The following is a 15,584-nucleotide window of genomic DNA, read 5'->3' on the forward strand; positions in this document are numbered from 1 at the left end:
GCTGCAGGTATTACAAAAGCAGCCCAGCAAGGTCCCTGCTGTGCATGGCCCTGTACAAACCTGCAGCAAGCAAACTCCAGAGATGCAGCACCTTGCTGCACAACAGGATAGTGCAAACAGATCCAGTGAGTGTAAAGGGAGAAAGGAGAAAAATATATGGAAGAAGGAAAAAGGAACACCAGCATGTATTGTGTAATGACCTTTCAGCATCTACGAGGTCCCAGAACATACACAGGGGTCCCACTCTGTATAACCAGTGCAAACAACCAGTGCCTGCTGTCAGCAGCTCGGTCTACAAACCCAGCTGTCATTCTGCCAAACTCAATGCAGAATAATGTCAGGTAGCTTGGTAAGTAGGACCTAAAAGTTAATCTGCCTTACATATCAATCAAAAAAACCCAGAGAAATTTACCCACATCACGATAACTTGTACCCAACCCTTTTGCAAACACTCTGCAAAACTAACCAGAAGGCACCAGCAGATTCATGAGCTTGAGAAACTGAAGTTAAGATGGGATTTAAACTAGCAGGCAATTATCTGCCAGATGGAGAGCTCATCATGCAGAGAACATATCACTAAATTATCTGTGTCACTGAGAGGAGGCCAACATCAGAAATGCACCCCGTGAGAAGGGAAACTCAGTCAGCCAACAGGATAGTTCAGCCCAGTCACTGCTGCCAAGAGACCTTTACCACACGTGTAGGGCAGCATTGGCTGTCTACAGCATCGGTGAGCACACTGCGGGAAAAGCCACTGCATCCAAGTGACGAGCAGCAACACGTCGATAATTGCTAGCAAGTCTGTCAGCATGGCAAACTGCAGTGAGAAGGAGGATTAAACAGTAGGCAAAGATGGGTTGGGCTGCGTAATTGAAGTCTGAGCCCATGAATTCTTCCATAACTGACCCTTCAGCCCATCTGGGGGCTGTTCCCCTTAAAATCAGAATACATTTACAGATAATTAAAACCAGGAGACAAACAAATAATCTCTGATCAACAGGAAAGTACTCCATGGAAATTCCCAGCGTTCTTGTTTATTTTAGCTTTAAGTTCCCAGGTGAGAAGAATTCAGTTCCTGGTTACAACCAGAAGTGACTGAGTCCTGACATGGCCTGAATGGCTCGTGATCCCACGGCTGTTACGGCCTAAAGAGCATCCAGCAGCTGAGGGTAAAAACCAGACTGCCCACACTGCTGCTGATGCAGAGTTGCCTATGCACGAGAGCCAGAAAACATCCTCTCCTGCACCCTGCAAGAGTGAGTGTGATCCTGTGGCTTATGGCACTTACCAAAGAGATGGGAAATGTGAGTACCACAACAGCCTGTGAACCTTCTTGGGCTCCTCTTTAATGTACAGCACAGGCAGAGCCCTTAGATCAAGGGCTGGAGCCCAGCCCATCTCTGTGTAGCTGAGTGTCCTGATCGCTGTGCTGAGTGAAGTGCCCAAGCTGTAGCGGGATGGTATTTCAAGTATTCCCACTTTACAGGACACTTAACTGCCTAAAACAGAATAGGGCTGCAGGGAACAGGCACCTGCAAGTGAAATGCTCTAGCACTTGCTGGTTAGATCCAAGTCCTCTTACTAGACCTTGTGGAAAGTGCCAAATGCCTTTCCCTAATCACTGCTGAGCAGTGCCTGCACTGTCTGGAGGCTGCTAAAACAAGAAATGCACTGCTGTGGGACAGCTTTTACATGATTTAAATGAAATGCACACAGCCAAATCAATTTTAAAACTAAAAATCACAGCTTGGATGTTCAAGGGTCTCCTTTAGAAATGGAGCCAGCACAAACACTTACAAGCACACAAATTAATGAAAAGCTGAGTTGGCTCCTGAAAAGTTCAAAAGTGCTGTGACAAGAATTCAATGCAATAAGCTCAGTGACTTGCTAACATCAGTTTTGAATAGGATCAAGGAGTCTGATCTGTGTCTAGTGAAAGGAAATAGCAAGATCCAACTACACCAATCATTTCAGCAGATCTTTGTGCCCATCATGTGTGCTCTGGTGGCATGGCAGCTACAGAGATCCACCTTGAGTACATCACCTTCCAAACCTAACAACCTTGGGATCTAACAGCAAAGTCAGACTGCTAACTGCTGGCCATCACATCTTGGAAACTCAAATCTAATAGCATAGTCCTTGCTTTGCCCCTTTTGGTGGGGTCCACAACCTTTTGCTTCTTCCTAAAACTGGGCCTAACCCACAGACTCCACAGCAGGCGGGAGATGCCATGTTGACAGCAGCTGTTAACAAGGGATTTTTTCTTTTGCCTTCTTCAAAAAACACTGAAATATTTTGACCATATGAGTCATTTCCAAAAGTGCTGGAGACTGATGGAATGTAGCATCTATCATGTGTCAGGCAATGGTGTTGAAAACAGATTACTTTCCTTTATATGTGATAAACATAACATGTCCATGTTTATCATGTGGTCCCCTGAGGATTTATTACAGGTTTGCTGTTCCATTTATTTGCTTTTTTTGTGCTTGACAAAGGTAAACACTGGAATAAATGTGAAGGTGGTTACAGCTTAGCAGCATTGACTTGTTGAAACAAAGTCCAACAATTTTCCTTTCTCTCCAGCAAATCCTACATTTCTGTTCAAGTGCTTCTTTTAAAGTGCGAAGATCATCTTTCTGAAGTATTTTTAAATTTTCTTTCTTTATTGAATGCCAAATTCCCATAAAAGCATACTTTCCCCCTTCATTCACTCAAACCCTTGACAATATTTAAAGTATATCCTAACATTATTCATGGCAAAACATTTTCCTCTTTGCAAATTACAGCCTCCCCCATATTTTCTATCTAGTCTGCTAAGCCTGTTACTACAGGTAGTTTGTTGTAACAGAAATAAGTACAATCATCACTCCAAAAGAAAACAAACCCTTCCGTTCTGGCACACACATTCAGGGTGGGTTCATCCCACTGAACTTTAGCCACCTAAAAGCAAGGCACTCAGCCCAAGTCAGTCATTTATGTTCCCTCTTTAATCAGTGGGGTGAGATGGACATTTCCAGTCAACAGCCCTCCTGCTTATCAACCAGTCATGGCTGCAACCTACATTTGAAGCATTTGAATAGATATAGAGGATGATCATGATACCAGATAGAGAGCTGACCATAAAAGCCAAGCTGTACCTTTGATAATGCTGTTTTCAATCCAACAAGATCAACACATTGCAATTCATTCTCAAGCAAAGACTTAGGAAATTTTTTAAAAAAGTATTAGACAAATCTCAACAGATTTCAAAATTTTTGATAAAGATTACATTCCGCCCCCTTTGGAAAACTGTATCATTTCTATAAAAAAGTTTAGTGTTTTTCAACATTGGAAAAAGCTTCATTTTGGTGGTAGTAATAATACTGGCACTTGTCACAGAAATACAAAGTGGCAAAACTGAATTTAATTAGGTCTCAGATGTTCTTTGTTTCAAGTGGACAACCACTGTGAACAAATCTTTGAAGAACTGCACTCCTTGTCAACTTGTTCCGTACTTTGATTTATGAAATCTTTTGTACAACTAGTCTTAAAGGAGGAGCAGACAACAAAAAAAAACTATCCTTCAGAAAAGACAGTACTACCATGATCGTTTCTTCAATGGCAAAGTAGATGTCAGAGTAGTCAGGACTACTATATTACCTAAAACATTGTAATTCCCACAGAAACCAGGACAGAAAAACTGTAACATGGAAGATTGCCAAAGACTGTCATTAGATCTCATCTGAGTACCTTCAGCTCTTCTAACCCTCCTACATTTCCCAAATACTTTCCATAGATATTTTTGGAAATGCAAGTCAGTAGGTCAAAGGAAGCCAAAAGAGATAGTTGCCCAAACCCCGTAACTTAGGCAATAATGAGGTAAGAAGGTAAGCTTTGTTGTTATCTCAGGTACTCAAAGGTAGAGAGCTTGTCCTCACCAAATGACTCTCAAAACCCTGAAGGCTTAAGAAAGAGAGGGTGAAGGACTGGAGAACACAGATCTTGTATCTTGACATTTGATCCTTCCCTCACTCATCCTCCATGCATGAGCATTACTGCTAGAGTTGCCTACACTGCTAAATATTGAAAAGGTGCTTGCTCACAGGTTTAAAGTGGCTTCTGCTTCACATTTAGTTGTTTCTTGCTCCAGCTTTCAGAGCAGTCATATTCCCGGGGTCATTGTATCAGTCTCACCTGACCCACAAGGGAAGTGAGGGGCCCAGTGAAGCTGCAAGCCAAACCTGTGCCCAACAATTGCTGTACCCAACATAACCAGATGGATGTGAGCTCAGCTATGCCAATGTGTGCAGCAGCTACACATCTGGCTGAACTGGAACCACCATCACAGCTGTGGCATGCTCTCACATGCCCCTGGACTCCTGAACTCTGGACACTCAGCCAGCCTAAAGACTGGAGACAACTCATCAGCCACAGGGGGTGTCTGACAAACCTGCTGCACACTCTGAGGAGGAGGATGATCATGACTGAGTCACCCCAAACCCTCCATGAAGATGCTGGGAGATACCAGGATGGCAAGATGCTCTGATCAAGATGCTCTGACCAGACTGGCTGAACCGTGAGGATGTCTGGGTTCCTAGCCAAGTGTCTGCTAAGGGTCTCTCAGTCACCCTACTGGTGAGCATTGAGCACACTACCTACTTCACTTAATGTTACACTTTAAAACCTCACATTATGATCCTCAGTCATGGGATGTCTTGAGAAAATGTATTTAGCTCCTACATGGTTGTCAGCAATGGATGGGAGTTCCAAGGTATTAAGTGTATACACTGAGGGAAAATGGACCATTCAGCGAGCAGATGTAAAATGATAGTTTTATCAGCAGCCAGACACTTCCTCAGGTAACGCTTGGGAAGTTGGAGATAATGAAGTATAAAATCCCACTGCTTCACATCACCTACTTTCCCCACCACTACCTCTGCTGCAAGTTTACTATCATGCTAACATTGAAACTTAGAAAACTATTCCGTATTCTAAACAAAGGGCTCTTTTGCCATTACCTGGACAACAATTCATTGTTTATTCTATATTTGGCAGTTTGCAGCAGGTTCCATAATCCCAGCCTAAAACAATTCTGAAATGCCTTTCCAGAAAAACAGAACAAGAGAGGATTCTTCTGAACTCAGTGGTGCAGGTCAGAAGGAAGAATATTTCAGTGATGTCTGAGATGGAAGCAAATCACAAGAAAATACACCAAGGAAACCAATTCTTTAATATACCCTGAGGCTTAAAAAGCTATCAAAAATATAAAGAAATTACTAATTCAATTTTTAAAAATGCTTATTACAACTATCTCTTTATTTGCAAATAATGTGAAAATGAGAGGAAAAAAGTTTTCAAGGTAATCCCACCACCATACTTCTCTACATTTCATTTCTTTCCCATGAGACTTGTTACCAAGTAAAGCCTATTAAATCTTTCTGTCATATCTCCATTCTCATTCTTCTTATACTTTTTTCATTGTTCCCCTAGCTTCTCTCTTTCTCAGAAATTGCTGAGAAAAGTATAAACATTTTATTTATTGAGAGACAGAAGATACCTTTTATCTCATAAAAAGTTCCTTTGTCAGTCAGACTTCTGCTAAATATTTTCCCCTCATTGCCACAGACATTTTCCTGTCTTTTGAAACAAAAATACACCACTCCTATGAAACCCAGGCATAAAGTGGAAGGAAGCCTGAAGGGAAGCAACAAGGCAATCACAGCTTTTTATCAGCTGGAACACATCACACAGCTGAAAACCGAAAGTCACATTCCAGCAGGCTGGAAGGACACCCGTCTACAATGCACCTTGCTGTAGCATGAATTAGAATATGGAACCTATATGGATGCAATAAAGGATACAGGTAGCCACAGCAGATCCAGGACCCTGGCTTTAATTGATGGCTACTGTTCTTGATTTGCTATTTTAGGAAAATAAATGCAAATGTTCATAGTCACCACTACTAGCTATCATCAGTCATCCCTCACTTCAGTCCCACCAAACACAGCACTCCAGGACTGGAGATACAATCCTGCAGCTTGTGCTATCATGCTACCTTTCTCAATGGGTCCCTCATCACTGCCCCCAGGCCTCGCAGCCTTTGCACCACTGCCTCCTCCCCTGGCTCTACAGTGGGATGCCTGAGGGAAGGGCAGCAGCCAAAGGATGCCAGCATGCAAAAGCCCTGCAGGACAGAACAGGCCCCAACACATTTCCTGTTCCAAGGGGAGGACTCTCCATCCATCCATTTCCACCATCTCCTAACTGTGTAACTGGCAGGGATCCCTACGCCAGCTGCCTGGAGCAGTGTTTCCCTGGAAAGGGGGCCGTGGAGAGCAGCTTGGGTGCTAAGTGCCAGTTTGGGTGCTAGGTGCCCCTTGCTGTCCCTGGAAGCATGTCCTTGGTGGCAGCCAGAAGCAGCCACCCTGCAGACCTGCCCCCAAAGCTCAGAAGGCCCCATCTGCCCTGCTGCCCAAGGTGGGGACATGAGGCTGGGCTGCACCCTGGTGCTGCCCTGGTGTCCAGCACACATCCTGAGAGGTCATGCCATGCTCACCCTCTGTGCCCACAGGTGTCCCTGGACATACAAAGATACCTTTTCGCTAGAAGTTCCTTTTTCCCTTTAATCTCAAGTCTTGCCACACACAAGTAATGCCCCAATACTTCGTATTTCAGGCACAGCTGTGGCCTCACCTTTCTCAGAAGGGCTGCACCAAAGTATTGCATCATCTGTATTTGTATGGAGAAGGCACAGACCTGGAAATTTAGGCTCATTAGCAATAATGACTTTTAAATTACAATAATAATGAAAATTCTTTATGAAGCTCTGAGTAAAAATTCCCAAAGTTGACTGTAACACAAACAAGCTCTATGTTAATTTCTATTTGCTGATAGCCAATAAACTCACTGAATGCCATTGGATATTTAAAGTTAAGGAAATGTAAAAGATAATACTTGAGCTTGCACAGTCCTCAGAAATGCTTGGGTGTCTATCCCTCACTGCCTGAGGTGCAACACCTTTACAGAACTGTATTCTGCATGTTGCATAATGATATTTTACATTTATCTGGACCACTCAAAAGCTGTAGCATGCAGCCAGTTGGGGTTTTGCCTGCACTGCTGATTTAGGCTGGGTTCCCAGAGGAGTTTGCACACACATCTATTGTATCCCACCGAGCTGTCGTTGATGATAAGTGGGACTACTTGTGGCAACACAGCCAAGCAGGTGCCAGCAGTGTTTGCAATGTGATACCCAGGCAAACTTGTGTAACGTTTGTGAAAAGCTGATGCTCATACCAGCCTTCCCCCCACCGCAGCCCCAGCACGAACTGCAATATAATGTTTAACAAGGAAATGCAATGTGACTTCAACAATGTTTAACCCATTTTTGACCAAATAAATCCCAATTTAACATTATGATGAACATCACTGTGGACAAAATGTAATTATATTTAACCATCCTGTCAATTAAAGCCATATATTTATTAGTAATACTAAGAAGTCACAGACTGATTGACCCTTCACCACCTGTTTTAGAAGATCAGAGTAAAATCCTGACCCTCCTGGACAGGGAGGGGCAGGAGTTGAGCAGAGTCCAGATTTCACCCCAGTTGTTAAAACAACAACACAATGTGCAGACATGGGAATATAAAGCTAAAGTTCTGCCTTTCTGTAGCAAAAGCTTGAAGGCACACTAGAAAAAGGAGAATATGCCTATTTAAGGGACCCTGGAGCACTTCTGGAACAGTTGCATGCAAAAGGGGTCCGGTTTGTTCACTCGGACGGCTCTGTACAACCGGCACAGGCAGAGGGACACCCAGAGAGATCCACTTCAAAAGAGACAGACTTCAAAAGCTCCTTCCCAATCCAAAGCAAAATGCTAATACCCACACCACCCACACTCCTCCCTCCTCTGCCTGGGCTGGTTCCTGGCTGGCTGTGGGGGCACAGCCCACAGGTACCCCACGGGCACCCCAGCACCAGGCAAGGGCAGAGCCCCGCTCGCCCCGAGCCTGCCCCAGCTGCTCACCACCCCACAGAGCCTGACAATGACGACATGATACTTCTGACAGCTTTATGAAGCCTATTAGCTCCATTTGCTTGGTCTTCATGATTCTTAAATTTTGTTAGTAAGCAGAAGGCAAAAATTGCCATGCTTATTTGAATAATCCCCAAGTCAAATGAAAGAGTCCTGCGTTTAGCCACGTATCAGTGTCTCAAAGTAACTCACTGGAGCAACTGAGTTACTTTGTGCTCCTTAGTGTTCCTCGCTACTACTGCGCACCCTCACATGCCTCTGCAGCTAACACATTGCTAGATAGAAATAAGATTTTTATAGCACCACTGTTATTTCCGGCTCATACAGAGATCAAATCCCCCAAGTTCATAAGGAGTCCCAGTCCTTCCCTGACCTAGGAGCAGCTGCGAGGAGCTGAGGACTTTCTGTTTGTCTGGGTTGAGAGGTTAATGGCTACTCCATAGACACGTTTTTTCCAGTTAACTGGCAGGTCATTTTAGCAGATGATTTGCAGGTGTTACGCAACACTTAGAGATAACCCCGTGGAGTATTTCTGTCTGAGCTTCTTCTCTGTCTCTTTTCTTTTTTTAACTGTATCAGATAAATCACAGAAACCAGGCAGGTGAGACTTTCATGGACTAATCACACGACAAACTGCCCTTCCAATTTCCACACAGTGAACTTCTCCAAATAAATGTCAAATGTAGTTCAGTGCTCGTTAAAATTATCTTAAAATCCTAGCCATAAAAAACTTAAGCAATTTCAAGTATCTCAAGACATGCAGCAGACAGTCCATTTTGATGAACATCACAGCAGTTTCAAAGTTCACACCTTCACAAAACATGAAAAGGATGCTGGAATAATCAATCTCTTGCATAAGAAAACAGGTCTTCTCTCCTACCTGAGACTTCAGTCACGTAAACCATAAACCGTATAACTCATTATACTAAGAAAGGAATCATTCATGTCAGCTGTTTTTCTGCACTGAACACACTCTTCACCTAGCCTAACAACTTTTCCAAGCTTTGTGCTCCAAGATGAGTGCTTATCTTCTGCTACCAGATAAAGAGCTACTGGTTCAAACAGTGACCATGCAATCATCTGCACCTTAATCCAAATGTTTTTCTTTAAGGTCACAAGCCTGCTGTCTGTTTTTCCTGCTAGTCCTCACAGGACATGGAAACAGCATTTACCTTACCACATAAGCAGCACCCTAACATTTTGGAAGAACCAGGAGTGGCTTTTCAGGGGATACACTGCAGCAAAATCAGTCAGCTCAGTTAATGTCACTTTCATTTTTCTGAAGAAAAAAGAACCTCAAGCCTGAAAACCCAAGGGAGAGTGTGGTTCACTTTTCCGAGGCCTTGCTGCACACTGTGGCCACATTTACAGCAAAACAATTGCTGCTGAAATTATGCCATAGTGTGCTTATTATTTTTCTAATAATCTCCCGAAGTGTGATTTTACCTACCTAGTACTTTGAGCTTTTTTTTTTTTTTTTTTTTACAAAAATAACACAAATCTTAGAGAGAGGCAGCAGAGAGAGGCAGCAAGAAAAGTATCTGGCTAAACCTTTGAAAGTCAACAGAAATATGGGATCAGGTCCACAGTAAACTTTATAGAGTGGCACCTAAAGAGGAAATTACTCATTGCATGATTGATGTCACAATTAGAGGCATAAAAAGTAATTCCATGATAAACAAGCAACTGAGCAGAAAAATAACAATATCCTACCAGCATATTTGTACTCAAATAAAAGTATATATTGGACAATATGGAACAGTCTTCACACATACACAGAGATGCAAGTTCTCCAATGAAGTTAATGGCACAGCATCCCTTCCTCTCCCTCCCCTTAAACAGCCCTGATTTGGGGCCTGCATTTGGCCAGTATCTGCCCCTAGTGCCACTAAAGCAGCTTCAGTGCCATTAGCCATGTTACACAGCTATCACACAGCCACAACTCACTGCTTTCAGAGCTGCCATTTCCCACAGGAGTGCAGGTCAGCAGTACAAACAGCAGCAGAACATCTGGTTCCAGTCCACCTGGGCCACACCAGCTCTGGGCTGAGGTCTAAGGAACTACCAGCCAAACCTCTGGGTACACGGAAGGGAGTAAACATGTTTTGTTGCTGAAAAAGCAGACATATCAAATCTCAACTTTTTTTTTACAGAAAAATAAAGTGGGAGTGGAGACAGCATTACAGATAACCTGTGCATTCCCTACATTTTGGCAAGTTACATCATTTACTACCTTTATGGAACCACATCAGAAAAGCTCCAGCCTCAGTACCACCTCAGCTGAGGGAGTATGCTCCCTTCCATGCACACTCATATTTATTTATCCTTGTGATCCACGTTTACTAAATAACTTCAAAGCAACACTTCAATCCACAGCACATAGACTTGATAGATTTTTGTGGTTCCTCTCCAAAAATTTCACAGATAAATTGCTGCTTCAGGAAAACCAAGAGCTACACTCTAAACTGCAAGTGTGTTATTTTTGCCCATGCCCCCATACTGGTCTGACAAACAATGAACTCAAATGCTTGCTTACCTGAGACTGACACTTTCATAAGGGCTTCCAGGGGTCTGTTGTTGTCCAGATCACGACTGAGTTTGAGTTCCCCAGTGACGGAGTCCAAAAGGAGCAAGTTTAACTCATTGCCTTGGACAAAAGTGTAGGCCAGGCTGTCAGACACATCGGGATCATGAGCTGGGATCTTGCCAATGACACCAGAGGGAAAGCTGTTGGACTTGTTGGTCACATAGTTATTGAAGAGGATCTGGAAGTCCTGCAGCACAGGTGGATTATCGTTCTGGTCCAGGAGGCGAATGTGCACAGTTGCTCGGCTCACAAGAGGGGCTGAAGTGGCCTGCACCACAATAACATACTCTGTCCGGCTCTCATAGTCCAGGTCCATTAGGGCTGTGAGGTCTCCATTGAGTAAGTCTAGTTGGAAGACCTCAGGGATATTCCCCTCTACAATCTGGTACATGATCTGTGCATTGGTCCCCTCATCAGGATCAGCTGCACTGATCCGTGCCACAATAGAGCCCACGGGGCTGTTCTCCTCCACAAAGATATCAAATTCATCCTTCTCAAAGACAGGGGGGTTGTCATTAATGTCCAGCACAGTCACCTGGATGTCCACAGAGGCTTTCAGTGGTGGGCTGCCCCTGTCCACAGCAAAGGCCCGCAGGCTGTAGACAGCCACGTTCTCACGGTCCAGCTTGCGCAGTGTGCGTATCACTCCAGAAGTGGGTTCAATGTAGAAGTCTCCGTCTCCATCATCACCACCCTGGAATGTGTAGAGGAGACGGCCATTGAGGCCTGAGTCACGGTCAGTGGCAGACAGCTGCAGGACACTGGTGGAGAGCGGCACATCCTCAAAAACCGAGCCCTGGTAGCGGTCGCGCAGGAAGCGGGGTGCATTGTCATTGGCATCCAGGATGAGAATCTCAACGTACGTCGTGTCCGATTTCTGGGGGATACCATTGTCATGGGCTGTAATGGCCAATGTGTAGGAGGCCTGGTCCTCATAGTCCAGCTCCATCAGGGTGGTGATGGTGCCTGTATCAGGGTCAATGCGGAACTGGGGGATATTATCATCCAAAATATAAGTGATTCTTGCATTCTCCCCTGTGTCTTCATCAGTGGCACTGATGGTGACAATAGAGGTGCCAATGGGCTTGTCCTCACTGACGCTCACTGTGTAGTGGGAGCTCTGGAAGACTGGGCGGTGTGTGTTGGCATCTGTGACATTGATGAAGACCTGGACGGTGTCAAAGCGAGTGCCATCAGAGGCAGTGACTGTGAGCACATACTGTCTTTCTTGCTTGTAATCCAGGGGCAAGGCCAGTGTGATCAGCCCTCCTCCACTCTGACTAGTGATGGCAAAACGGTTCCTGGTGTTGCCACTGGTAATCTGGTAAGTCACAACGCTGTTAACGTCCCTGTCCACTGCTGTCAGGGTCAGGACACTGCTGCCCACAGCTGCATCCTCGTTCAGTCTGAGGTGATACACCTTCTCTGTGAAGGTGGGATTGTTGTCGTTCACATCCAGCACAGTGATGGACACGCTGGCTGAGGAGGTCATGACCGGCACACCGTGGTCCCTGGCCTCCACCCCAAAGTGATAGTTTTCCACAGTCTCTCGGTCCAGCTCTGCAGCCACAGTAATCCACCCTGTGCTGTTGTTGATTTGGAAAGGGAACCCAGAGTCACCTGCTACAGGGGCACCTCCAGTGGATGGTGCCATCTCTATGAGTTTGTACTCCAAGCGGGCATTCTCTCCAGAGTCAGCATCCACAGCCTGGATGTGCAGCACCGAGTAGCCCAGAGGAACATTCTCCAGCACTGTGGCCTGGAAGGGAGTGCTCACAAAGATGGGGGCATTGTCATTCACGTCTACCACCTGCACTGACACCATACCACTGGAGTTGATCAAAGGAGGTCTGCCTCCATCCTGGGCTTTGATCCGGAGCGTGTACTCCCGAATAGTCTCGTAATCCAGAGGGTTGATGAGGTCGATGGCGCCAGAGAAAGAGTGAATGTAGAACTGGCCTTTCAGGTTGCCACTCACAATGCTGTAGTGCACCTGGGCATTGCTGCCCCGGTCCCGATCTGTGGCCTGTACCTGCAGTATTTGGCTGTTCACTGGGGCATCCTCTGGCACCTGGACCAGGTAGCGCTTCTCACTGAACTGAGGGTAGTTGTCATTCTCATCCTCTACAGTGATGTGCACCATAGCTGTGGCACTGCGTGGTCCTGGATCCTTGCCCTGGTCATTGGCTTCCACCACCAGGTGGTACTCAGAGACCTCCTCCCGGTCCACCGAAGCTCGGGTCCTCACAACCCCGGAACGCGGGTCAATCTCAAAGACCCCATCACCAGCTCCTGGCTCCAGCAGGCGGTAAAGCATGTTGGCATTGGCTGGGGCATCACCATCAGTGGCACGGATGGTCAACACCTCATAGCCCACCTCCAGGTTCTCCCGGATGCTCTCCCGGTACTCGGGCTGCTCAAACACTGGCTCGTGGTCGTTGGTGTCACTCACAGTCACTGTCAGATAGGTGGTGGCCGAACGGCGGCGTGGGGAACCATGGTCGGAGGCGGTAACCTTCAGCACGTGGGTGTCCTTCGTCTCCCGGTCAAGGCTGCGGGCAGTGACCACACTGCCGGTCTCGGCGTCGATGGTGAAGTAGTCGTTGGATCGCTCGTCAAAGAGCGCCTCCATGGAGTACGCCAGCCGGCCGGCCTCACCCTCGTCAGGGTCCTGGGCCCGCAGCACGATGACCGCCGTGCCGGCCGGTTCGTTCTCGGGGATGGAGACCTGGTAGCTGGGCAGCTGGAACTGCGGGGGGCTGTTGAGACTCCGCGCCCGCCGCGCTCCCCGCCGCCCGCCGCCCTCCTTGCCCGGCAGCGGGGCGCAGCCGGCGGCGGCTCCGCGGGGCTCGGCGGCCGCCCGGTGCCGGGCGCGCCGCGGGCCGGGGCCGCCGCCACGGGGCCCGCGGGGCTCGGCGGGCGGAGCGCGGCGCGGCGCGGTCCCCGCAGCCCTCAGGCGCCCGGCGGGCGGCAGCGCCGGCGGCTCGGCGGCAGCGGCGGGGCGCCCCGCGGGCAGGTGGAGGAGCGGGGCGGCGCGGGGCGGCCGCGGGTCCCTGCCGCCTGCCGACGCCAGGGCGCAGAGCAGCGCGGCCCAGGACACGCAGGCGGCGGCGGACAGCAGCCGCGGCATCTCCGGAGCTCAGCGGGCAGCGGGGCCGGGCAGCGGGCTGCTGCACAATCCATCCACCCGCCGGGCTGCCCGCCCGCCCGCATCCATCAGCCGCCGGCCCGCCTCCCCCACCGCCCTCGCCTCCCGGGCAGCGCCGGCCTCAAGCCCCGCGCCCCGTCCCGGTCCGCGGGCAGCGGGCTGGAGAGCTCCAACTTTTCCACCTTAAACTTTGAAGTGAGTTCAAAATGGCTCCTCTCCTCCTCCTCCCGCCGCCGCTCCCCAGAGGGCGATTAGCATAAACCTGCTGCTTCTCTCCTTCGCCGAAAAGAAGAAAAGACAATCAAATACCGAGGTCTCCCCCGCGGTGGGGCCGGCCCACGGGCGGCGCGTTCCCGCGTGGCTGCGGGACACGGCAGAGCCGCCGCGCCTCGTCCCGTCCCGTCCCGTCCCGTCCGTCCCGTCCTGTCCCGCTCCAGCCTCCCGGCCCGGCTCGGCTCCGCTGAGCAGCGCAGGCTGCGCGGAGCGCGGCGGGCGCTGCCCGGGGCGGGGTTTCCTGCCCGCCCCGCCCGGCCCCTCCCGGGCGGCGGCGGGGGCCGGGCCGACCTCAGCCCCGCGGGCTCCCGCTCCGCCGCCCGGCGCCCCTCGGCGGCCGGGGGAGCTGCCCGCCCCGGCGGGGCCGTGCGGGCTCGGAGCAGGTCCCGCTGCGGATGCTCCGCTGCCCCGCGTGGACGGAGCTCCGCGGGCGGCGACTCTCGGCCGCTTCCCCACGCAGCAGCCACCTGTCGTCTCAGATCCGTCGTCCAGGACAAAGTTAAACAGAAATTCATTTAAATTAATTTTATTAAATTGTCGCTACGGAGGGGGCAAGAATAAAGTGAAACTACTTTCCAGGGCAAAATGAGCATCATGTGGGGGCCCAAGAGGGGCTGCCGGTATCCCGGCGGAAGATCCGACTGCCGTGCTCACGCCTTGCTCTGAAGCACGCAAAGCAGCCGGCGGGATCTGCAGCCTTGAGTTCAAGATTTCTTTGGGGCAATCTCAAATAACGATTAACAGGACTTCTGTGGGAAGAAGCAAAGCTCAACTCCCCGTGAAAATGTTGCACTGGTGATTACAATGCCAATTCTACGAATTTATGCTAATTACTGTATGTCGCGCTACCTTTCCCTTAGCGACGCAGCCGCCTGAGCGATGCGCCCGAGCTGCGGCCGCATCCCCGCGGCTGCAGTGGCCCCTGGTGGGTGCGGCGGGAAGGGCCGCGGGACGGGACGGGGAGAGCCGCGGAGAGCCGCGGGACGGGACGGGGAGAGCCGCGGAGAGCCGCGGGACGGGACGGGGAGAGCCGCGGGAGAGCCGCGGGACGGGACGGGGAGAGCCGCGGAGAGCCGCGGGACGGGACGGGGAGAGCCGCGGAGAGCCGCCGACCGGGCTCGCCCCGCCTGCCGCCGGCGGCAAGGACCGAGCTGAGCTACAGAGATCCCGCGTACCAGCAGCTTTGCGCAGGAAGGAGACATGGGGTGGTGAACAGCGACCTGCCCAAGGTTGCCGACTGGGATTTTGCAAAAGTTTGTTACTTCTAGGAGCTGGGAGGCAACTTCCGGAGCGATCTGTCGCTGTCGGTTCAGGCTCATGAGCGCTTATAAGAAGGCTGTGAATAAAACAGATTCTTTCAGTGGCTTTCATTCCCTGAAATGCATTATTGCAAGGGAAAGAAAAGAGAAAAGAAAAAAAAGAAAAGAAAAGAAAAGAAAAGAAAAGAAAAGAAAAGAAAAGAAAAGAAAAGAAAAGAAAAGAAAAGAAAAGAAAAGAAAAGAAAAGAAAAGAAAAGAAAAGAAAAGAAAGAAAAGAAAAGAAAAAAAGAAGAAAAAGAA

At 48.8% G+C, this 15,584-nt stretch overlaps 1 protein-coding gene across 1 annotated transcript in view; it reads right to left on the reverse strand.

The window, feature by feature from the left end:
- CELSR1 (cadherin EGF LAG seven-pass G-type receptor 1) overlaps nucleotides 1–13,734 on the reverse strand; it is a 163,294-nt gene extending 149,560 nt beyond the window's left edge. The window contains exon 1 of the mRNA XM_031507931.2: nucleotides 10,554–13,734. Within this exon, the coding sequence (XP_031363791.2) occupies nucleotides 10,554–13,734 (3,181 nt within the window). The remainder of the gene's footprint in view (nucleotides 1–10,553) is intronic.
- Nucleotides 13,735–15,584: the final 1,850 nt, after the last annotated feature.

The sequence above is a fragment of the Lonchura striata genome, chromosome 5, assembly GCF_046129695.1.
Source record: "Lonchura striata isolate bLonStr1 chromosome 5, bLonStr1.mat, whole genome shotgun sequence".
NCBI classification, from domain to species: Eukaryota; Metazoa; Chordata; class Aves; order Passeriformes; family Estrildidae; genus Lonchura; species Lonchura striata.